General features: G+C 36.7%; 1 protein-coding gene across 3 annotated transcripts in view; it reads right to left on the bottom strand.

Moving 5' to 3' along the window:
* Nucleotides 1-24,352, bottom strand: part of CTPS2 (CTP synthase 2) — a 55,620-nt gene that overhangs the window by 27,085 nt on the left and 4,183 nt on the right. Inside the window, exons 5-14 of one of the 3 annotated variants that reach the window (XM_053934939.1) lie at nucleotides 22,494-22,610; nucleotides 21,714-21,797; nucleotides 19,319-19,399; nucleotides 17,828-17,979; nucleotides 17,391-17,523; nucleotides 15,236-15,324; nucleotides 14,382-14,476; nucleotides 13,509-13,571; nucleotides 12,839-12,882; nucleotides 5,425-5,617 (exon numbers count right to left, since the gene is read on the bottom strand). In XM_053934939.1, coding sequence (XP_053790914.1) covers nucleotides 5,462-5,617; nucleotides 12,839-12,882; nucleotides 13,509-13,571; nucleotides 14,382-14,476; nucleotides 15,236-15,324; nucleotides 17,391-17,523; nucleotides 17,828-17,979; nucleotides 19,319-19,399; nucleotides 21,714-21,797; nucleotides 22,494-22,610 — 1,014 coding nt within the window. In that variant the 3' untranslated portion in view covers nucleotides 5,425-5,461. Of the gene's footprint in view, nucleotides 1-5,424; nucleotides 5,618-5,964; nucleotides 6,275-12,838; nucleotides 12,883-13,508; nucleotides 13,572-14,381; nucleotides 14,477-15,235; nucleotides 15,325-17,390; nucleotides 17,524-17,827; nucleotides 17,980-19,318; nucleotides 19,400-21,713; nucleotides 21,798-22,493; nucleotides 22,611-24,352 lie in introns of those variants that run through there. The other 2 variants (XM_053934940.1, XM_053934938.1) reach the window with 2 other exon arrangements.

The raw sequence follows: 24,352 nt of genomic DNA, 5'->3' as shown, positions 1-24,352 counted from the left end.
GCCTGAAAATGAACTACAAACTTGATTCCCACTCTCCTCATTGATTTTTAATTCAGGATTAAGAAAGGTTTTTAGATACAGATGTGACATCCAGAGACTCCAGGCATCTCCAGTGTCAACGGGCAGCTGAGAAAAGACCTCATCTCACCAGATAAATAAACTCACTAGTGCCTCTTGTACAGCATTATTGTACTTATACTTACTTTGCTCTACCTGAAACTCAACCAAAGCCACTCCTCCATAAATCCATATATACTTTGCTGGAATGGAGATTTACATGTTTTTGATCACTCTAAAGAATTTCAAAAAACAAATCCAAGTTTAGTATGGAATAAAAAGGTTTAGGGTTTTAACAACTACATAACTGCAAATTTCAGCTGTGGCACTAACAACCAGATTGCACTGCTGCACGAGTCAAGGTTCACAAATGGAAGGATAAAACCTCTTACTGAAATACAATCTCCCTCAAAACTATCTTGTGCAATATAGAATATCTACATCACAGGGAGTTTCAGCAATAAATTAGTCTGCCAGATGTGTACATATGACAGCAACAGCTGACACATATCGTTACAATGAATAACACATCACCAATTTAAAGCTGACTACAAACAATGCATCTTATTAAATAATTCATCCCTGTAGCAGTCACACCCAGTCCTGTTTAGGGAGACACCTTCAACATCTCATTAGGTGTATGTCACAAGGGAGGGAGTGCAAGAGACTCTTGTCAGGATAACCCATATAGCTCAAGTTTAATTTGTGAGATGAGAAAACCCTTTTACACATCACCACTACAGGTTTTACAAACAAAGACAATTTTAACATAGGGAATGCATCACCTGTGACACATAAAGGATTTTACAACTCATCCCCAACTTCCATCTAACAATTCCATCCCTCAAAGCAATGCCATGTTCTCTACAATGGCTGTAGTGCAGTTTGCTGAACTTTTCACCCGTAATTATTTGATCTTTTTCAGAAAGTTTGTTCACTCAATGTTCCTTTTCTCTCAGTCAGTCCTTTGTCTCCTCCTAGGCTAACAGTAAGAACCAAGTGACAACACTGAAATGTTCTATCACAACCCCCCTATTTGCACTACAGAGCTAGTTCCCACATCTGCCAGCCACCACAAAAAAATGGAAAAATTACCCATGGGTTAGACTGGCTTTCAGTATCCCAACTTTAAAGCCTGTTCTTTTTTGTAGACAGGTCAAGAATGTCTGAAGATGACTTCCTGCAGTTGTGGGACTGATGTTCTGCAAAACTCACCAAAGCCCTTAGAGCTGAACTGAACACACACCATGGTAGCAGCAGACATGTGCATCTCTATGGATTTCATTATTTGCAAATTATCTACAGTACAGTGTATCCCATATTTAATTTCAGATGCAGCATGGGGATTGGTAATTTACAGAGGCACAGACACATATACATTCTTTATACCAGCACTAGTTCTATACAAATTCTGCTCTGCTTTTTTACTCAATAAGAAATCAAACTTGACACCTTGCAAGATTTCTTTGCAAATCAGATAAGACTCACATGTTCCACAGAGTCCCCAGTCCACCCCAATTTACTTTAATTGTCCCATCATCTTTCTCCCACATCTCCCATTTTCTCTGCTACAAAAAATAAGCAAAGTTAACAAAGGGCTTTGATCTAGTGATGGATGTCTGTAAGCCTGAGATGATGCACAAGCACTAAGTGAACACTAAGCACAAAGCTGCTTCCTGCTCTTTCTTTTCAAGTGCTCAACATCCACAAAGGCATGTTCTCCATTACAGCAAACTTCACTTTGACAGCAGACATTTCAATACTCTGGCTAGGCTGTAAAGTAAGCCTCACAGAGATCCCTGGAATTGCTTAAAGTAGCTGGGCTTACATACAGGTGAGTCTGGGGCTGCTACAATAAAATATACCAAAGAAAGTGGAAAAATACTGGAGGGTTAGGGCGTTAACCCATCACCAGGGGATTAAACAGGATGATTTGAGAGAGTCACTGCCCTCAGGTGACAGCCCCACCCCTGTGGAGGGTACCCTGTCCCTTCTAACAGTGTCAATGAATGGCATAGAAATCCATTTGCAGACCAACTACATTTATAGTCCAGCATGTTAAAGTAAACAAGGATCACAGGTTCACATAACATTCAGCCATCAATGGTGGCCGGAAGGATGTGACAAGGGCAAAAGAGACAGCACCTGGGTTACCATCCCATTTAATCCATCATTAAATGCATATGACTGTGATGCCGTAAACTTCACCCCTCCTAACACTTTGGTGGTGCCCAAACATCAATCACCCCTGAAGCTTCACCCTTACTCTCCAATGTGACTGGAATTGCTTGCTCCAAATATACCAACAAATCAGTTTACTAGGGAAATATTCACCAACAGTCAGTTTTGAGCGGATACTGAACCTGCACATACTGAAAGAAAATGACACACAGCCATCACATGGACATGCAATATGCATCCCTAAACAAACTTGCAAGACATCACCAAACTAGTCCTCTTTTTGCTAATGGCTTTTTATCTAAGCAAAAATAAAAATGTCAGTTCCAAAAGGATACTGTGCTTCCTATGATTTCTCTAGACCAGGGCAAACCCAACTGAATTATGTCCTAAACTGCAGGAATTATGTATTTTCACACATGCAAGAAAGAGCAACAAGGCACTGGAACCAAAGTTGGCTTGCTGCTTCTACACTGGAAGTCAGCTTGCACACAGACATCAAAGCTCCAAGTGCTGTTCTTTAGCATAGATAAATGCTGCTGTCTGCTAGTCACACATCATCTAAAGGCAGCAACAGTAACATATTATCTTCCCCTACTTTTTTTCAAATTCTTAGTGAGCAACCAGAATTCCTTACACCTGGATATCATTCTGCCATTGCTGGGCAGTGCAGCATAAGATGGATGTATTTCAGAATAGCACTTAAGTCCTACAAAGAGGACTTCTGGAAAAGACCATGTACTGGGGCCTGTCAATGAGTTCTGTGGCTGATTCCAGAGTTCAGAGATGCCACACAAACTGTTGGAGAAGGGCACTGCAGGCTAAATGAGAATGAAGAGGAGAGTCAGATCAAACTGCAAATCACAGTTCTGCCAATCTCTCGTTCAAATAGCCCCGTAGATTACAGTGCCTTGTGAACAGAGCTGGTCTGAGGACACTGGATTCATCCCCAGATTTGGCATACAACTCTTGAGGAAATCACCCACATTTTCAGAGATTGGTCTCTCACTTTCCCAGGAAGATGTTTCAGTAAAACTGGTTATGCTATTTTGCAATTAGGTGGTGTTCTTTAATGAACCCTTAGCAAATTAACAAGGCTAATGGGCTGAATTCCGAGTTGTGATCCCTCGAAATGCAGCTTTTCCATACCACTAAGCATCTTACTACTACATTTTGTACTCAGAGAGGTGCCTTAGGTACAAAGAGAAGTCATTTGAATACTTAAAACAAATCTTGCAAACACTGTAATGTCAACAATACAGATTCAGGCACACCAGCTTCCTGGCACTGCTTCCAAAAGGGATAAAGCAGTAAGGATGGTGAGGGCACTTGATTGCAGCTGCAAGGAGGAATTAGCAGGTAGGGAACAGAAGCCTTAGCAGATTACCCAGTCACACAATACTATTAAAATTTGACCACCTACCAGAGGTGGCAAAGAGGAGGAAAGGAGAAAGAAGTAGATATTTCTTTTTTATCTTGTTGGTAGAAAGCAAAAGAAGACAAAAGGACTTATGATTATCTTATTGTCATGAACAACCATGGAGTTCATGCCCCAGTTTGGTGTATGGGACCCACCCTAACCCATACAATGCATTCCAGGCCACGAGCCCCATACTTGCTTGCACTGCTACTCCCATATCCCACAGCAGGAGGAGAGGTTCCATTAGGATAGACAGCAGCAGCTCCTGAAATTCTGTAGAGCCAAAAAGCAAACATAAGAGAAAGTTTCCAGCTTTGTCCCTCAGCGGGACTGGAGAGATACGGGGGGATGCCTTGCCCCAGTTCTGTGAATTGCAAGCCAATGCCAAGCTTTTGCACTGAATTTTAAATCAGTGTATTTGTCCTCTCCACAATCTTGAAATTAAGTGTCAAGAAACTTGGCAAGTCTTCCACCGTTAAAACCCTGTAGCCAGACACCTCCCTGTAAAATAACACAGGGAGATTGTCCCCATCAACCAAATGCCTCTGGAACTATTTAAATCTGCAACACCATGAGCACCCAGAGAGATGAACAAGGGGCACAACTTTGGACATGGCATCTCAAGGAGAATGGGAAACAACTGAAGAAAGTAATGAAGAAATTACTAGATCTAAGTAGCAGGACTCACAGAGGAAGACTAAACTATCAAAGATTTCTGAACCAAAAAAAGAAAAAAAAAGGAAAATGGGGAATTTCACTGATGTCAAAGGCCATTCTAAGAAGGAAGATGCCTGTTTTGCCTATCTGCAGAGACAGGAGAATCAAAGGGCTTAAGGGCAGCAAGACTTGTGGACACACAGTAGTACACTCTAACAAAACCCACAAGGGTAAGATAAGGAGGCTATGAGTTCCCCATTATTTAAGGCACTTAAGAATAAATTGAGCAGACATCCAGCATAAATATTGATGACTCCACTCCAGGGAAAAGGAAGTAATTAGTTATATGATCTCTAGGGACTCTTCTAATACTCTTCTGACACTTGGAAGTGAGTGCAAGCACATTCAAATGGGCTGCTAATGCAAGGTGTATATTTACATAACTCATCTACCAAAGTTTGCCTGGTTTTCTCAGGAAGCCTCCTACTTACCTGTTATGGAATCCTACACCCATACATCTGCAGTTCCAAAAACATCCCTTTTGCCCTATCCATCTCCTACAGACCCACAAAGCCCTTTGTTTAGAGTTATAAATGAGGAAATGACAACTGATTCTGAAGAAGTGATGGACAGAGTGAAAAATCTAGTCAGTGGGCCTGGAGCCAAGCACAAAAAAATGACAACAGACAGCAGGCAGATTAGAAACCACAAGGAGAAACCACAGCCAGAGCCAGTAACTCAGCAATTTGCAAAATTAGCAATGTTGGGTCATGAAGCATCAACCACAGGCTGATTATCAACTCTAGGATGTCCCACAGACCATCAATGGAACATGATAAAACCATTGGAACATTCAGAATGGAACATTCAGAACCTGCAGAACACAATAGTCAGTTATAAAGGTGTTCCCAAGAAGGGATCGGTTTTCAGAACTTCATATTCAACTTTCTCATCTAGAACACTTCAGTTTTTTACCATCCACATCATGCAATGTTTTGTTTCTTAACACTAGCAACCAAAATTTTATTCCAGAGGAACTTCATCTTTTTCCTGTGCTAAGAAATAGCACAAAATGTGGAGAAGTGTGATTAACTACTCAGACAAAGGGCAAGTAGCTTCTTAATATTTTATTTATGTATTTGGATATGTTTAAGAAGCCCTTATATTTGCCATTTTCCAAAAGGCCACTACAATAACAAATGCTATACATATCACCATAGGAGTCTTTATCACGCTTCTCTGAGTGTAGTTCATCTTGAAGTGAAGAACACACAAATTCAAGCAAGAAAACCTCTCCAGTATCACCTATAAAGACCAAGTAAATATACATCAAGTACAGTGGAGGATGATGACATGTTTCAGAGATAAAAAAATATTACTCATTTCTACTGCTAAAGTATCCTATTTCTTTGACTACTGAAAACACAATAACTAGTGCACTGACTCAATGACACATGCTAGTTTCATAATTAGGGTGGAGCATGCAAGCAACTATAAAGGTTGCCCCGATCTGAGACTCTCACTGCTGGATACATCTGAAAGCTCTGGGCTCTGAGTGAGGTAAGCATAACCTCAATATATTGGGTCTTTCAAACCCTTCAACCTAACTTAGATAATTTCCTTTCTTGGGAAAGTTGATCAATTTTACAAGAAAAAAAAAACCCAACTCTTTTCATCTAGGTTAAGTATTACTCATTAAATGGTTAATTAAAAATGAAGAGAGTGTCAGATATATTTCAAATTGTGATTGTTATTGTCTGTTTTGTTTGCAGTTATTCATCAAGACAACATCTGAGAAACATGGAACATTTACTCAACGAAAACCTTCTGAAGTATTTTACCCAGTATGCTTTACAGGAGGGCAGCACCAGTGCATTGTCCATTGGTGGACTGAAGAATCTCCTTCAGAATCAATTTGCACAGTACCTGAAGGTGAGTTTCACTCTCATTGTATTCACCATGCTTCCATGGAATGCACGAGAAAAAGGAAATACAGGCAATGATGTTCAGGGCAGATTACTGTATCAAATGGTTTCACTAAATCCATAATTCTTAAATAAGGTTTGGCTTATAAAACTTCATTTACATTGATGAACAGATAAAGGATATCCAAATATCAAATATCCAAACAGATATTTGAACACAGAGTTTATGACAAAGTCCTATGAAATCAAATGCAAAAAAATCGAAGAGCTGTTCTGTCTGGGTTTGGTTTTTTGTTGCGTTTTTTTTTTAATGCAAGCCCTATTTCACCTGAAATATTGTACCTGAATCTTATAAAATATTTTTCATTTCAATCTAAATAAATAATCTTGAATCTATAAAATATATAGAAAAAAAATATATAAGTAAAACAGCAGAACACATTGAAAAGCAAGAGACTTCAGCCAATTTCTATCTAGGTTAAATTACCACCATCACAAAATAAAAGAAGTTTTGCCATTCCAGAACGATTCCAAGTAAAGAAGAGAGATGCCACCAAGCTAGAGAGAGGAATACCCATTTCCTGTAGCTAGAAAAAAATCTGTGTTCTGATTTTATATATATTCTCTGCTAAATCTTTCCTGAATTGCATTAGGAATCAATTTAGATTCTTCTGCTAGACTAATCTTTAAATACTGTGTTTTGGATATCTCACAAAAGCAATTTTTGCTGAAGGTCTGAAATAAGTGGCACTCCCATAGAAAAATACAGTATCTTGAGAACTACAGTGATCCAATTTAGTCATTTAAATTAACATGAGATAGTTTATTAACAACAGATTCCCTAAAAAACCCTAATAAAACACAAATGTTTTTTTCTTTCCCTTAAAAGACAGCTTAGAAATTGATTGCCAAAACATAACAGAAAATGGCAAAATCAGAAATACAATGCTTTTTATAACACTGAAGACAATTCAGCATCATACACATTTTCCCATATATGTGGAAATGGAACTGTTCAGAAAAAGCAATACTGATGTTTTCTGTCTGGACCTCAGACATTTTCAAGCAACAAGTCTGTTTGCAGATATTTATAGCACCATACTAAATCGATATCAAAACATAACAGGTCATTACAAAACATGCAGAGATACATGGTATGAACAAAAGAAAACATTTTATGAATTTAAATTATAACTCCAAATTCGGTTTATATTATTTAATTAGCCTGATCAGGGTTGTTATCAGAATATTCACTGCATCAGGATGCTACATGCACTCTTACCAGACACGACAAATAAAAGAAGCTAATAATCTAAACTAAATTTAATACATTAGCAAGAAGTTTTTAACAGTGAATACAGCATTCCTACTAAAGAGGGAGAAAAGGGAGGGAAAGAGACCTTCAGATCCTGGCCCAAAGCATAAAGAAAGTAGCAACATTTTTTCAAAACGTGCATGCTGGACCCAATTTAGTGTCTAATAAAGGAGTAGGTCATATGCATATTAATTTTTACTGGTGATTATGCACCTGCTGCAGCTATTTCACCTGCTCCACTTCCCAGATTCCAAATTTACCCAGAAGACTGAAGTAAGCCATCTGAGTAATACTTCATCTTTCTCAAATGGTTATACATCTTTGTTAAAATTTCTGGCAGGCAACAGCAGACACTGTCCTACTAGTTGGACCAGTCAAACCAGTAAATACAACACCATCAATAACACCTTCAAGTAACACTGACTGTTATTGAATGCATCATTTCTTGGCAACATGCTTTATAGAAAAATGCTCATTGCGATCTAATTATTTCATTCTCTTTTTTTTTTAATTCTTGTCTTATAAAAACAGGATCAATTCTCACTTGATAACATAATTAAATCGTTGGACAAAAATAAGGATGGATCTGTCAGCTTTGATGAGTTTATGATGATTGTAAAAAAGATAACAGGACAGTGACGAATCTGGAAGAACGAGTATCACTGCCTTGAAGAAGAGCCTGGCATTTGTTTACATGATGTGTACATCTAAACCCACAGATCTGTTATTATTTTAAAGCATATGGAATAAAGATTTAACAGAAAAGAAAGCATGTTTGTATTGTGTTTCATCCACACTCACCAGCCATACATTCCAGCTAAAATGCCTTCCAACTAGTTCAGAACTACTGTTTCTATTTCACGCGACATTTGAGGTGTTATTTAACAAATCCAGCTTTACCTGGGCTATTATTTGGACCTCTAGAGAATTTCAAATCACACAGTTTCTAAAACACAAAAAAAGGAAGGTGCGGCATTCTATTTGAAGAATGTTTCCTGAACTCCTCACAGTTCAGTTTCATCATTCACAAAAGATGACACTCCATAAAACAAGCAGTTAAATTTTTTGAAAATAAAGTATTTATTTTCAATACAAATGTAACAATGCCAAGTATGGTAACTGCAACATTGGATAATCATTTTAAATTATATTTACATAGGTATGTACTTTTTTGTTATGACTCTGTGAATGGGAACATGTAAGTATATATATAAACTGAGTGACTGTTGCAGTTAAAGTTCATTAGCCTTATTTGGTGCAGTCTTACCCTTTTCATTGCATGATTCTTGTAACAGATGTGTTTTCATGGGCATTATTATTTACTTCAAGAAGAAATTAGTAAAAGAGAAATATGAAGAATGGATATTTTGAAGACAAGTAATCAGTGGATTAGGGACTAATCCTACTAGAGAACTTGGAATTTTGGACTGAATTTCAACACCAAAACCATCCATTATATTGATAAATCACGTAGATCTCTTAAGTTAAGGACTTAAAGACTTGGCTTAATTGCAAAGCCTGTGAAGTGCATTCAAGATCCCATACTACTGTGGCTCCTATCCCTGAATTTCCCCTCAATGAAATGAGGAATAAGGTACTCCACACCAGTGATGCATGAATAGGAGCCTTAAAAAAAATGACATTTAAACATCATATGATTGCCCTAACATGCTCCCAGGTCACTCTTTTACAAAACCCCTTTAGTTGTTGAAATGTATTATTTCTTGGAAGAAAGAAAATTGTATGTATTACTTTTTTCCTGGTTTACAAAAACATTCTAAATTAACAATATGCTTTAATTGTAAAAGTAAATACACCACATGCACATTATGCTAACCAAGCCCCACTAGCAACTTTACACACACACCTAAGTACAATCACAAAATTTTAGGACATGCTTTTTGCATGCGTGAGACATACACTCCTTTTCATCTCTTAGACAACCTTAGAAATTTTGGAATTCAATCAGGTTACTGACATCCTGAATAGGAAACATGGGCACTAGGAAATTAACATGTTTTAAGAGTGTCACCTACTGGCAAAATATATCTGCACAATTTCTTGAGTATATAGAAAATGCAGTTATTTTACCCAGTGCAGTAAGCTCAGGTTCATGATCCTATAGAAGGTGTAATTGTTCATGAAGAACAATGATCACAATTAAAATTAGATTTTGTAAATCAAAGAAAAAAAAAAAAGGAAAATTATTTCCAGAAAGTCTTTTTTTTTTCTTCCAGAACAGTATTAGATGCAGTTGTAATAAAACCAACAAAGAACATAATTAAAAGGATCAATAAAAAAGAGCTAAGTTTAATAGTAGAGGAAGATGAGGAAAATGGAACAAAACAAATAACTCTTCATCCATCCAGTGAATCCAGTTCACTAGCAGTTCAGACCATACAGTTTCCCTTTAAAGGAGTTATTTTTGAAATTACCATTTACATGAGAAACTTCATACCAAGCACTGCACTCAAGCAAATGTGTTACCTTTATGAACAGCCATCCTCCTGCAAAGAATACTAAGAATTTATCTATCATTATTTTTCAAAAAGGCTAGGAAGTAAAGCAGAAAGCTTAAAAATATAGAATGGGAACACCACGTGCAAATAATCAACCAAGAACTTGGTCTCTGCTCAGAGCTCATGTACCTCCCTCATCTTCCCTACTGAGCTAGGGCAATGCTCCAGGCTTGGGGAAGAATGGCTGGAAAGCTGCTCTGGGCAAAAGGGCATTGAGGTGCTGGAGTATGTCCAGAAAATGGCAACAGACCTGAAGAAGGGTCTGGAGCACAAGTCTGATGTGGAGCTGTTGAGGAGGCTGGGGTTTAGCCTGGAGAGAGGGAGGCTCAGGAGTGACCCTGTCAATCTCTACAACTGCCAACAGCAGCAGATGGGGACCGGGTGATTCTCCCAGGCAACCAGCGACAGGATGAGAAGAAATGGCTTCAAGCTGTGCCATGGGAGGTTCAGCTTGGAAATCAGGACTAGCTTCTTCTCTAACTTCTTCCTAAGCATTGGAATGGGACACCCATGGATGTGGTGAGGTCATAATCTCTGGAGATGTTCAAGACACAGATGTATGTGGTACTTAGGGCCATGGTCCAGTTGACAAGGTGGTATTTGGTTTAAGGTTGGACTTGATTTTACAGGGCTTTTCCAACCTAAATGATTCTGTGTAATACTGAGTTACAGGACTACTTGATAAGTGTAATTTTTATTTGTAACAGAAAAGTTCAAATTTCCATAGATGCAGTCAACAAAGAGAAACAAAAGAGACTAAAATATTTCTAAGCACTTTAGATGAAACTATCAACTTTAGTAGAACAGTTCTAAGTACCTGAATGCTTAGCAAATTAAAAAGCAATGTAAGTAGCTGCTTATTTTATGATGCCACTCAGTTCCCCTGCCAAATTATGTGTCAAGTTCTGTCTCTTTTTTTAAAAAATAAAAGGAAATGTAACTACTGCCTCATCAGTACCTTTCTTCTCCCTCTTCTGTTTTCAAAGGAGAGGAAACCAAAAGAAATGTACACTGCTTCAGTCCTAAGTTAGTGCACAGTGGCATCACAAGATATTATCAGGGCTGATATACTCCAATTAACTTTCTTACATAATGAAACATCTACATCAGTTCGATAGTTCAAAAGCTTCAGTAATCTGCTTCTCTTCCAACTGTTTTTATTGATTATATAGGATATCTAAACAGCTTTCAGCACAAGTTGGACTCTGCTAAAGCAGATTATTTAGCAGCTGTAATTATTGGTAGTGCAAATCTCCCACTTGGAATGATTTACATCTGTTTCTTGTCCAGAACTGAGATGTCAAAGATCAGATTAAGATGCTGAAATATGACTGTCAATAACCAATTTCAGAACCTTAATGCAGCTCAGAAAAACAGAATATCCATTATACATACTGTAATGATAACACTTCCATTGTAAACAATGTATTAATCTTCTATGACACATTCACTTCATTATTTTCTTAATTTTATGTACACATTATTTTCTCTTTAATATATCTACCTTACTTGCCCTTGAATGTAAACTGCAAATCACCCAGTTAAATACCATTAAATAAAACTGACACTCAAAAAGCTCTAGAAATAAGGATGCCCCAGACTCAGTCTTCTGTGCTCTACCTTCTTATAACCTAAAATTTTACCGTAAGCTTTCAACATCTTCCACATTTTAAAACCTATTGCTATTATGAAATTGACCCCTGCAGTGAAAGAGTACATTTTTGCATATAGTCAAGGAGAAAGGAAGAGACCTCTAACTATGGCAAGGCCACAAATTTTATGCCAAAAAGTGAAGTTTACATTCACTCACCTGAGGACCTGTCCAAACACCACCAAATTCTAGCAGCAAGTCTCACCTGAAACTCTGAAGGTCTTTAATTTACCTTCAAAAGTTCAGACTAGACCGTCCTTCCTATGCAAATAAGCAACTTTGACAAACTGAGCAAATGCTCTAAGAACCCTCTTATTTGCACATTTCAGACTAAGCAGACATGAAAAAAAGTATGTTTTACTTGCAAATCCCAACACAATTCTTTTGAAGGAAATTCATACAGAAACAGTAGGTCACTGTGAGCAACCCACCTAATTTGTCACTAGAACAAATGTTTAGATCTCACACCAAGATACTGCTTTATTCTCATATTTATTTCTGTTCTTTTTCATTTTCTTAAAAACCCTCTTTCCCTGATCACTTTTAAGTTTTACTACATTAATAATGTCCACTCTATCCACTCTAAAATCCCATCATCAGCATATGATGCAGAGAGCCCTGCCATATCTGGGGCATTAACATTTTTGTCAAAAGGAGAACTGTAAGATGTATGGGGAGGACAGGTGTACTGGTTATTTATTCCATATATATAGGAAATATAAGATTTTTTTAACACATTTCCATTTAATCCTTATTTTGTCATACAAATTTTTATTTTGGTAATAGCTTGAGCTACACCTTTCAGCTCCCTTTTATATTTTATTCCCTAGTAAAGCCAACTTAAGCATTATTGTCTACTCCCAGCATGAGTTTACACTCAAGGAAACCATTAGAAAAATTACAAAAACAAAGCTAAGGCAATTCACAGAAGCAAATAGGCAATGGCAAGAGACTATCAAAAGAAAATACCTTTTTAAACAATACTAAGGACAGCATATATCACCTCATGTCCTACCACGTAAAAATATAGATAGATTTTAACTAACACAGAGGTAACTCCCTTTTTAAGGAATATGTATGTTCACAAAACACATGCAGGGAAAAAACAGTACTTACAACTGGGTTTTTTGTGTCTGGGTCAAATTCTGTAGAATTTGCATCTGGAACAGAAGTTCAAAGTAAACACAGTACATTTGCTCTACATGCACTACAAACTCGTAACAGCTCTGCGGCATTTCAGGGCTTGTCTACATTTATGTTACAATCTCACAAATTGAAACACATCCTGCACCACCTTTGAAGTAATCACAGGAAGCATATGACCTCAGACACCTAAGTTCTCTTTCCTGCTTTCCAAAACACTTTCCTCTCAGCTCTTAGTATTAGAAATTCATTGATAAGTTAAATCTCTTCATACTACTACTGAATGGCTCTTGTTTGGCCACTTTGGCTAATGAGGGCAAGTGAGAAAACCACTTCTCAGCTTTTACTTCTCACCACCAGCACACTTCAGAAAGAGACTACAGAGGTGAACTCTAAGCACACTTTCTTCTACACTCTTTAGATCAAAAAGCAGGTTTCAAACAATCCACATAACAAAAAGTTCTCTTATTCCTTTGCACAGAGAGGTAGCATAAGGTACTTCGCTGAAAATTATCTTGCTGCAAGAGCTAAGTATCTAACAATCACAGGATCTGTAAACAGTTCTAATAACAGACATACATTTCACACAGAGAATAAAAATTCCTCTGAATAAATCATATTCACACTAACATACTGAGCTCACCTTCCCAATTCAAACAGTTTCTTGCAAATTCCACAACTGCTAACTGCATTCCCAGGCAAACTCCTAGAAGAGAAAACAAAAACTCCAGATTTTGCAGGCCAAACAGTAGGACTGACTAAGTACTTGCTGTTCTGTCTTAAACTTGACTGCTTTGAAATCTTGGTATTCATTACATATACAAAGACTTACAAAAAACCTAAAGCTGAAGCGGCTGCTTAATGTAAAATTCACACTTCAAACTTGGCACACTATAAATGCATGTGACATAATTATGTGCTTTAGGCCCTTTCAAAGATATTTTATTCCTCTCATCTATTTTACTAATAATTACTGCAAAGACAAACAGAAGCTGAAAGCCTGGGTATATCCAGATTCAAACTTTGCTGCTTTGGCAACTACTCAGACACTTAAAAGTAAAGAATGTGGAGTAGGAAGCAAAGCCTCAGAGGCATTTACAGAAATAGCACTTAGCTTATATGCGAGATGACATCTTTGGACTTTACATACACCAGTAAACAAAAATATAAAAAAAATTGATATAGCAAAAGTGGTCCAAAGACATCTATGTTTTCTGCATACTGTTTAATAAAGAGAATTATAGTGATATAATTACAATGAGAAGCAAACTCTCTCCATTTTTGTACATGCAAATTAAACCTTTGCAGAAGGGATTGGGTTTTTTTCTTTCCTCATACAGCAGATGTGGTACAAGACTATGCTCCTGGGGATTCTATACATGGCACATAGTCACAGCATCACACATGCTTTCCTAAGACAGGATCCTTATCTAAAGTGGGGGTTTGGGTTTTGTTTGGTTTTTTTTAATCAAATCAATTAGCTAAACACAGTAATTTCCCGCTCTAATGATCTTACCAAGAAAAGGTTTTTTCTTTGTTCTTGCCCAGGAGATAGCTTGGAGTTTGCCTTCTGTTCCCCTAATTCCAAAGCCTCCTGGGACCAGAATGCCACTGTAATGACAGCCATATAGAAAAGAATTAACATGCAGAGTTAAGCCAGAGGAATCTACGCAACATGAAGACTCCTGAGGTTATAACTAAGCAAACACAATTCATGAAAGGCATGTTTTATATGACCATTCAGAATACAAAGAAATTAAATTTGGACATTTATTTCATCTACCTATCCCAATTCTCATCTGACCAATATCACACTTCACAGTGAAATTCCCACTGCTTAAATAAATATTGCTTAAATAAACTAGCTATATATTCACTGCTTAAAATCCTAACACCCAAAGTTTATATATTCTAATACCAAAAAACTAAATGCATATAAACAAGAAACAACATCCCTTTAAAAATACAAGTTGAAATCCTAGCAATGATTCTTAACAGAGACATTTGCAGTGTGCATTTACAAGCACCTTTAACTATGCTGCATGTTGATAACAAAAAAACACTGACAACTGATCTGCACTGTAAAGAAAGGATATCTAAAAAAGCAAAACAATAACAAAAAAATCAAAACCCTAAACCAACAACCAAAAAACCTGCAATTTGTCTAAAAAAGATTAAGCAGACTTTGAGAATATACGTTGATACTTCAATTTGCTGAAGCTTTTCACCACCCATGCAATTTATCTTTTCACATAAGTAACAAAAGTCTGGATGCATGGAGAAATTATTTGATTTACTGAAGCATTTTTCATCACATGAAATAAATATCATGGTCTGCACTTGGGATACAGAATGCCCAATGTCACTTACTCTGCTTTGCACAGTTTGTGCCATGCCTGGTGATATTTCACTGAGTTTTCTGCTTCTGTTGTACGTTCAAGTTCTGTTGAATCTATGTACTAATAAAGAAAAACACGCAATTAAATGGTCTCTTCTTCCACAGAAAGAGCAACAGACAGTATATGGTCAAGTGCTAAGAGAAATTATTAAGAGTTTCAAGTGCATTTGCCAATAAACCTCTAACAACTTCACTGAAGACCCGGTATTTGCTTTTAAAACCAAGCATTTCCTTTAACTGCAGCAATCTGTGCCCTTTTCTTTGCGCATAGCTCAGGAGCTGTGTCTGCCCTACAGCCCTGTTTGGCACCTTCCAGGTAAGCAGAGTAACTAGAATGCTTTGTAACTCTGAACCCAGGTTACCTTCCTAGGCCAAACAAGGAGTGGTGCTGACCTTATCCTGTCATCCCAATGAGATGCGGCCAGGATGTTTACTTTCCTGGCTTTTGGATGCCACAGCTTGCCCAATCTTATTATAAGACTGGAAAAATCTGCATTGTCTTGAGAAAAGTGATCCTGGGTACTCTTGGGTAGAAAGGGAGAAAGAATCATTATCTATGCCCTACTGGAAATACTACATTAGAATCTCTAGAGTCATTAAAAAGCACAGGTCCTGATGCACCACTAGAGTAAAGTGAAGGGACAATGTACAGCACTGGGGACATAAAGGATCAGAGACTGATTCTGGGTTTTGTTAATCTGTTTTTCTCATATTAACATAATTAACCACATTCTGATGTAGAGTCCATCCTCCATAAAAATGAGATCATCTGAAATGGCAAAACTCACCTATGCGCAGAGAAAGGCAACTGACAAGTTGTGCTGAAAGTTTCCCAGACAAGACTGCTTTCTAGCAAATGTTTTCTACTTTTTCCACATCCCAGAAGGCATCAAAAATACAACAGGAAAATAACTACTTTTGAATGTTGCCATTCTATACTAGAAGAATACTACACAACAAAGTAAAAAGACACTACGACACTACGAGGTTGGAAAGAGAAACTGATGACAGTTGGAGTTAACAAGTATTTTCCTTGCCAAACATATTAAGAAGGAACATTTATCAGTTAAAGAAGCATCAACATTTTATCATTCAGATTAAGCAGTTCCTTCAGAGAATAGGATTATACTGACAGCCCTTGGGCATAAACACTAAAAGAAGATATGAACATGCACTTAAGTAGAGTGGGAGCTGTGTCTGTTAACATTTCAACACTGCACTGGAGCTCAGCAACCATCAGTTTTCACGCTTGTTAATGCAGAAGCCCCACCAAAATTAAGACCAGCTGAATATGAAGCTTGCTGTGCATCTGCAGACAGGGTACCTTTCACTTTTTTGCTATAAGCAAAGCTGTTTTTCATATCATAAAAGTTTCCCACTCTGCAGCTGTCAGTACAAAACACTACAGTGACACAATCACATAGGTCAGAAAGGACATTGGAAACTCTCAAGATTCACTCCCTGCTCAAAGCAAGTCAAATTAGAGCAGGCTGCTTAGGATCATTTCCAGTGAGGATCTAAAAATCTCCAGGGATCAATTCTGGCTGCTCCCAGTTTCTTGTTTCTTTATGGACACCTAAACAACTTTTTAGACTATTAGCTAATACTCTTCCCAGGGAACAAGAAAAGGCTGACCACCTGCCATTTTCCCAAATCCTAATTTTGGCCTTATCTTTTTTTTTTTTTTTTAAGAATGGTACATTGCCCTTTTCTAATCATAAAATAATTAGGTTGGAAAGGATGTCTAAGATCATTGAATCCAATTGTTAATCCAGGACTGCCAAGTCCACCATAAAACTATGTGTCATGAAATGAAAACAAGTGAAATCTAACTATGATAATAAATATAAATTTGCAGATAAAGTGTGCTTTTTCATCAGATACAGTTTTGGGTAACTTCAGTGTTCCTTTCAGGTGAGTTTAGTTCCAAATAAAATAATTAAATCTGAAAACATTTATTTAAAAAAATGAGATGCTTGGCCAGTCTGTATTTATCTGCATGATTCATTTTCTAGTTTTCACATTAATTAAAATTGCCACACATGATGGGAACTAGTAGGTTACCACAGAATGATACAATAGTAGAATCAAAGTATTCCCGAAAGCAAAAGCCAGAAATATTCTCACCATTAAATCCAGTTTGTAATTAATTGCCAGTGCAGAGTGTTCCAGAGCTTTGAAAACAGATGCATAGCAGTCACTTAGCTTTGTGTACTTGCCCACGAGAGCTATGGAACACACCTTCAGCAACCTTTCGTATCTGACAAAAACAAGTTCTTCAGTTACTACACCAAATGTCACCAAAAAAAAAAAAAAAAAAACCCAAAAAAAAAAAAAAACCAAAAAAAACCAAAACAAAAACAAAACAAAAACCAGCATTTGCTTTTTCTTTAATTCCACAAAATATCTCCAAAAATTTCCAAACTGCCAGTGGTTTTAAACCCAGACCATTCACAGGTGTCGATCAGCACTACACCCAGTCAGTCCAGTTTGGTGACTTCATAGCAGCTAAAACCTAACTTGAATTACAGCACTTCTAGAGAAATCAGCAGAACATAGAATACCTGCAAGCCATTTTCTTCCACTTCATTAGAAGATCACTTGGCTGGTCATCAATAGGTAAATTTAGCCTCTGTTTAAAATACTTAATGATGCCTTGCTCCTCCAATAGGATTGGTACTCGGTAAGTAGAAGAAACGTCATGAATAAATATCACCTAACAAAAAAAAGGCAGAACATAAAAAAACTTAGGTACATTTTTCATAGGAAACATTCATTCTACTTTTTGATACTGCATGCATTTTTTATTCTACACACATTCTGGTTTTTAAATACCTTCCTTTTGAATGAGCAGGACAGCACAGCTAATATTTAAGTTTCCGTTAAATCTACAAGGAAAAAGTTACTTAAAAAGTAAAAATGTGTTTTACTTCTCCTTCACACCATCATACAGGCTCATCAAGCCTATCAAGGCATCAGTTTTAATGCAAACATCTGGCCCCACAAGCACTCATGCATGCTAGCACTTCCTTCCTCCCCTCTCACAAACTTGAGGAGTATTAAGCATGAAAGCAAGAAAACAAATTAAACCTAACAAAACAGACCAAATTTGGTTGTGACAAAGTCTCCTAAATGTATTTTGTTAGTGAACTAGGCTATGTAATTACTGAGTACAGTCCATTTAAAGACCTTTTTGTTCAGAACACATTTATAAACTGCATCCAAGCTGCCAGCAATTAAGGTGATTGTGCTTGGTTTACCCAAGATCACAGAGCGCAGAATCCTGAGCACAAATGTTCTCAAGACATGAACAGTAAAGGATACTCTCTTTGCTACCCCCGAGCTGCTTCTGTTCATCACAAACTTTGTACATGTGTGTGCTGCCCCATGCCTCTCTATGTGCCCATTCAATCTGAATCTGTTGAACCTTCAGCATTATCCATTACATTGAAAAGTAAAATGCTCTCACTTGAAAAATATTTAAAGAGAAGTCAATTAATCAAAAGTAATATTTGAATAGCAATTAATTGCAAACTATTAGGGGGGAAATCACACATGAATTATAGAAGAATATATAACTACACAGCAGATGCATGCTGAAGGGCATAAATTGCCTATTACATATAATCACAGTAAGAGTGTTCATGTGGCTGTGACCATGTGGACATAAGGAAATCACCTAGCTTTAACCACACTTTGTTCATCCATTATTATAATCACCTGAGATGATTTATGGGCAATAAATACATAACAATAAATAATGAATAAAACCAGCGATAGTTGTGAAAACTGTGCAGTTTCATGCTATGTATAACAACTAACCATGCACTCAAAATCTATTTTTATTAACTTTTATACAACATGCATTTAAATTATTAATGACTGTTTGACATAAAACATTAATACTCCTGATGTTTTGAAAATGCTATAGCATCCATAATAGCAAGACAAAAAATATAAAGACAATCACATATGAATGAAGAAGTCAGAAGTTGAAAACAGAAATGCAAAGAAGTATTTGTATACTTTCCCACATGTAATATTGAAGTACGGACCTGCTCAGGCTCCACATGACAAAACATGGAAATCTTCTCCTTCACAGCCATTTCTATAGGTTTTGCACTTCTGCAGACTATCTGTCATAAGAGAAGGAAAAACTTCAAGTATTTACTAGGTAAACCAATAAAAGATTCTCAATATTTCATAGTGACATTCATCTCCTTTGGAAGCAGAGCACAAACAAATGTGCCTTTTTTTACTCTTTCCTCCTGTTGGAGTTCTACGATATATCACAACTCACAAATATCTACCAGCAAAGCAGAAGCAAATCTGTCACCTGCCCATACTGACTAATTTTCATTCAGCTTTCATTGACATTCTCGGCAATATTCCTTCCTCATATTCTTCTTTCTTGAACTAGCTACTATTGTAATACTCTTTGCCTCAAGTCTAGCAGCTCTGTAAGTATGAATATGATGAATCAAAATAAATACTGTAAACTTATCAATAAGATCAGATTTAAGTTAAGAGCAATAATATTTACCTTACATGCATGAGTATTTCAGTATTTCAGCATCTTCTTAATTTAGACATCATGACAAAAACAAGGCCAAAGAAGAGAAAACTAATTCATAATTCTATGGAGTTTTTACTGGTGCTAGTATTTTGCTGATACATTTAAACCCCAGTAATTTTAGAAAATATTGATAATTTTTAAACAATGAAAAAAATAATTATATGCTTTGGTGTTTGTTGGAAGGGGTCTTTTTGTGCAATATGTAACTCCAGGCACCTAGATCAAAATGCAGAACTGCTCTAGTAAAGTGCCTGCTGATTACTCAGTCTACTGCCTTAAGTTATTTTGAAGCCTGAAAGTATAACAAAAAGTAGGATGATCCTGTTAGAAGACTAGTTCATTACTTTCCCCATCTTTCTAGCAAATGCAACTGCTTAATTCATTCAGCCCTTTTGCTCAAAAACTTCTAGCTGCCCTTTGATCACCTTGCTAATGCAGCTTAGCTACACTGATTCTGATGGAGTCTAATTAACTTACCCTAACCTTAGAAGTAAATCTAGAAACAAAAAAAATGCCTAGTATAAGGAAATTAGTGTGTTTTAAATCAAAATGTAATTAGGAAACAGTCTGTACATTCTACTCACTTAAGCACAATTCATACGTAAAATCTGGTACAGTTTGAAGCTGAAGGTATAATTTATAAACCTTGATAGTATGAGCACATGAGTAAACCCACTTTGAAATCTTTGTCTGTCTTGCGGAGACAAAAGTTAATGCAGACAAAGAAATCAAAAACATCAGAACCAGCACAAAAATAAAACAACTACAACAAAAACGGGAGAGATGCACTACAAAGGAACATAACACACAGAAAATGAGGAACAATTGAATCCAACAGGGCAGCTCTGACAAGTGCAGACTGAAAGTGCTGCCTCAGAGTACAGGATCTCTGCAGCCACAGCACAGTGTCCACTTGGCACTCAGAACACCCTGGGGAGAACAGAGAGGCTCAGGCACACAGAGCTGAGCAGCCACCCCAGGGATGCCCAGGAGCAGGCAGGGAGGCAGCAGGGATTCAGAACTGGATGAAATGGGCTCAGCTGTAGGAGCTGCCCCATGTGCTGCCCTGACCAAGACAGCAACCATTTAAATATTGTCCTGAAGCAGCACTCAAGGAACTTTATAGGGGCACCAAGAGGCTGCACCTCAAGTGAAATCTGTCCCTGCTTCAGGTGTCAACAGCAGCAGTCAAAAACCAGAAATGATACTGTGCTCCTGGCAGTCCCAGAACTGCCCCAGGCAAGAACCCAAGATGCAAGACAGTCACCATGTTTGTCTGTTCTCCTATTACACACACCCACTTAACAGGCTTTTTAAAGAAAATTATTTTTTGGAGGGGAGGGAGAAGTCAGGCCCTGGAAATTGCCTTAAAGGCCTTCAAAAAGAATAGGCAACTTTCCCTATGCAATTACCACTTCAAGGGGGATTTTGGAGATTAGGCCCTGAAACTTGGAACACAGTACAGCATTACATTAATAAAAGTCTTTCCTTCCACAAGCTGGTTACAATTATCATGTCACAGCCACTTGACACCAAACACATCTTTCACATACCCTATTTCCAAATCCATTGGTTTTGTAGTTAAAAACATATTTATTCATAAATGTAAAATGAAAGAGCTCAAAAAAAACTTCAGAAAGAAGCACAACACAAAATTTAGTTGGTGACTATCTTAAGAGTAATTTTTCGTTAGCTTAGAGTGATTTTGACTAATTTGATTTCCTGTGGCTTTAATGGAGCTTTGCAGCACATATTTTGCATTTCTTCTAAAATTCTCATCTCTCTTGAGAGACTATGGCTTATTCTTTGAACACAAGTTATGCAAAGATATTTCTAGATGACCTATAAATAAAAATCTGTATTTATTGACTCACCAAATCTGGAGACAAGCCTAGACCCCTCAGTGCTCGAACACTGTTCTGTGTTGGTTTTGTCTTCTGTTCACCAGTAGCATTAGGCTGAAAAGGCACAAATAGCCCTGAGCTGAAAGCTCAAATAGCAACTAACATCTGGTAACAAAGCAGTTACAGATTAAAAGACAAAATTCATTTCAAGTAATAATATTTGCAGGAAATAAACATATCCAAAGAGAGCCATAATATGCCAGAAACAGAAATGACCCCACTGTTATTACCTGCATGTGAAATACTGTGAAGAAACCACAGGGTTCCAATTCAGGTCAACTTTATTTTGTTGTTTGTTTTCAGAGAAAAATTTCCATATAATTGGCTCAGGCAGAAGAAGAAGAATATTCCAAAACTTGGATTTGGCTAAAAAATTGAGAATGTCTAAGATAGCACAAAGCCTTCCGTATCTGTTCTTGAAATATTCAGATGTAGTAAATAATTCTGTTCTCAAATACACAGAATTTACCCTACCAATTGCTGTTCAATCCTCTAATCCATAGCTGTAGTTAGTAATTATTTTTTGTCTGTAGAAGGTGACATCTATCATCATTACAAACCTTTGCTTACCAAAATATCCCCTGTGAGTAGTGAAGCAAAATTTAGAGTTCAAATGAAAAAATACTTTTAGTCTTGTACAAGGAGTTAGTGGTCTTTACTTGACTCCAGCATGAAAGGGTTAATGAGACAAGTAAACAAATATAAAGCCAATATAGAGTAAAATTTATTTTATTAATTCTAATAACTTACCTGTGGTACAAGGCTAACATGGATATTACAGAAGTTCTCTCTTTTTGCTTTGAACTGAAACTGTCTAAATGCTTCAACAAATGGCATTCCTTCAATATCTCCAATAGTTCCACCCAGCTGAAAAGGAAATGGATATGTCAGAGTTGCAGAAAGCAAAAAAAAAAAAAAAAAAAAGAAAAAAAGTCTCATATATTTCAAGATGTTTTCTGAAACTTTTATCTGAAAAAAAAACCCTGACAATTGGAAGTTGCAAAGATACTCTACAAAGTGCTTTCATCTACTCTGCACGGTTTGTTTCTTGTGGAAAACATTAAAAAATTTTCAGGTTTTGAATGTTCACTTTCCACCAAATACATAAGCTTCCCGTGGGAAGATGTGTGGTGCTGCTCAATAATACATGCTTCACACTGCCTTCAAAGTGGTGAACCAGTAATCAATAGTTAAGCTGATGCAAAGGTTTTTACATAGGAAAACTTTATTTCCTGTCAGATTAAAAAATATTTGTGATTAACTAGAGAGAGACATTTCTCAGTATTATCACAGCTTTCCAACATCAATAATTGTTTATTACCAAACCAAAATGCAATACAGAATCCGTGCTGAAATTTATTTATAATGATGGAAATCAGATGCCTTTCAAAGACACAGGGAGCTATAGGAGACTAAACACTGAATAAAGCAGCTTTGCAAACAACTCTGATGAAATAGTTGTATTTCAGAATGATCTTTTTGTGCCACCAAGTGGTTTTCAACAGAATTACATATTTCTGTTCACCCAGGACCAGAAAAGCTTACAACTACATTTATAAATCACACACATTTAGTCTAACTCCTTCAGGATTGTACAATGGAAAAATGTTACAATTATTTTTAGAGTACTAAAGAAAAATAATTTTATCAGGCTGGAGGTTTAAATGTAACAAAAAAAAAAAAAAAAAAACAAAAAAAAAAAAAAAAAAAAAAAAACCAAAAAAACCACAAACAAAAACCACAAACAAAACAAACAAACAAAAAAAAAAACAAACAAAAACCCCATAAAAAACCTGTAGTTAAAGGACTGATATGACCATCACTTATTAATGTTTTTGTGCAACTTTTGTATTTACTTTTTCATATTTGTTTTAAATGAAATATTTGACTCCCACTGTGAATATAATAAAAAGATATATAGGTATTGGTAAGTGTATTTCAATCAAGGCAGATTCTTCGCCATAAGAAACACTGAATAATTCTGTTGCTGGGTCACAAAGCTTATGGTGCTATTGATTGCAGTAGTCACTTCTGGTATTAAATCTGTGACATCTTCTGTCAAATTCTCAACTATAATATTTTTTCAATATTGTCTGCTGTAATAGTACTCCTAGCAATTACTGGCATTCATCCAGCTCAGTGCCCTACTAAGGATGGGTAAAACTCCTTGTTTCCATTGTGCAAAACATCAGAAGGTTAAGTAATTAACAAAGTTGATACCAAAGACCTTAAAGATAACATCAGAAAGTGGGAAACTAACTTACACATTGTTTAAATATATTCCTTTAAGCATGACCACAAGCAACAAGATGAACATTTGAAGTTCTATGAAAGCTGGAATGTTAAAGGCTCTCCTACAGACCACAGGAGATTTCAGGTATTACACAAGTTTTCTCAATACTATTAACAGTATAAAGCTTCAGTCAAACATCTGGATCTTGAAATAGACAGTTCACATTACAGTAACTACTTTAATTCTCTAAGTTAATGAACTCTTAAGATGCTCAATTTCAGCTGTATTCCAGAGTGGATTTAGTCAAGTAAATGGAAGCTGTAGAGCTAAGACCATGCCTATCCTTTTAAGAACAAACCAAGGAATATAGAATGTG

This window comes from Vidua chalybeata, chromosome 2 (assembly GCF_026979565.1).
Source record: "Vidua chalybeata isolate OUT-0048 chromosome 2, bVidCha1 merged haplotype, whole genome shotgun sequence".
Taxonomy (NCBI): domain Eukaryota; kingdom Metazoa; phylum Chordata; class Aves; order Passeriformes; family Viduidae; genus Vidua; species Vidua chalybeata.
This window is presented reverse-complemented; position numbering and strand designations above follow the sequence as displayed.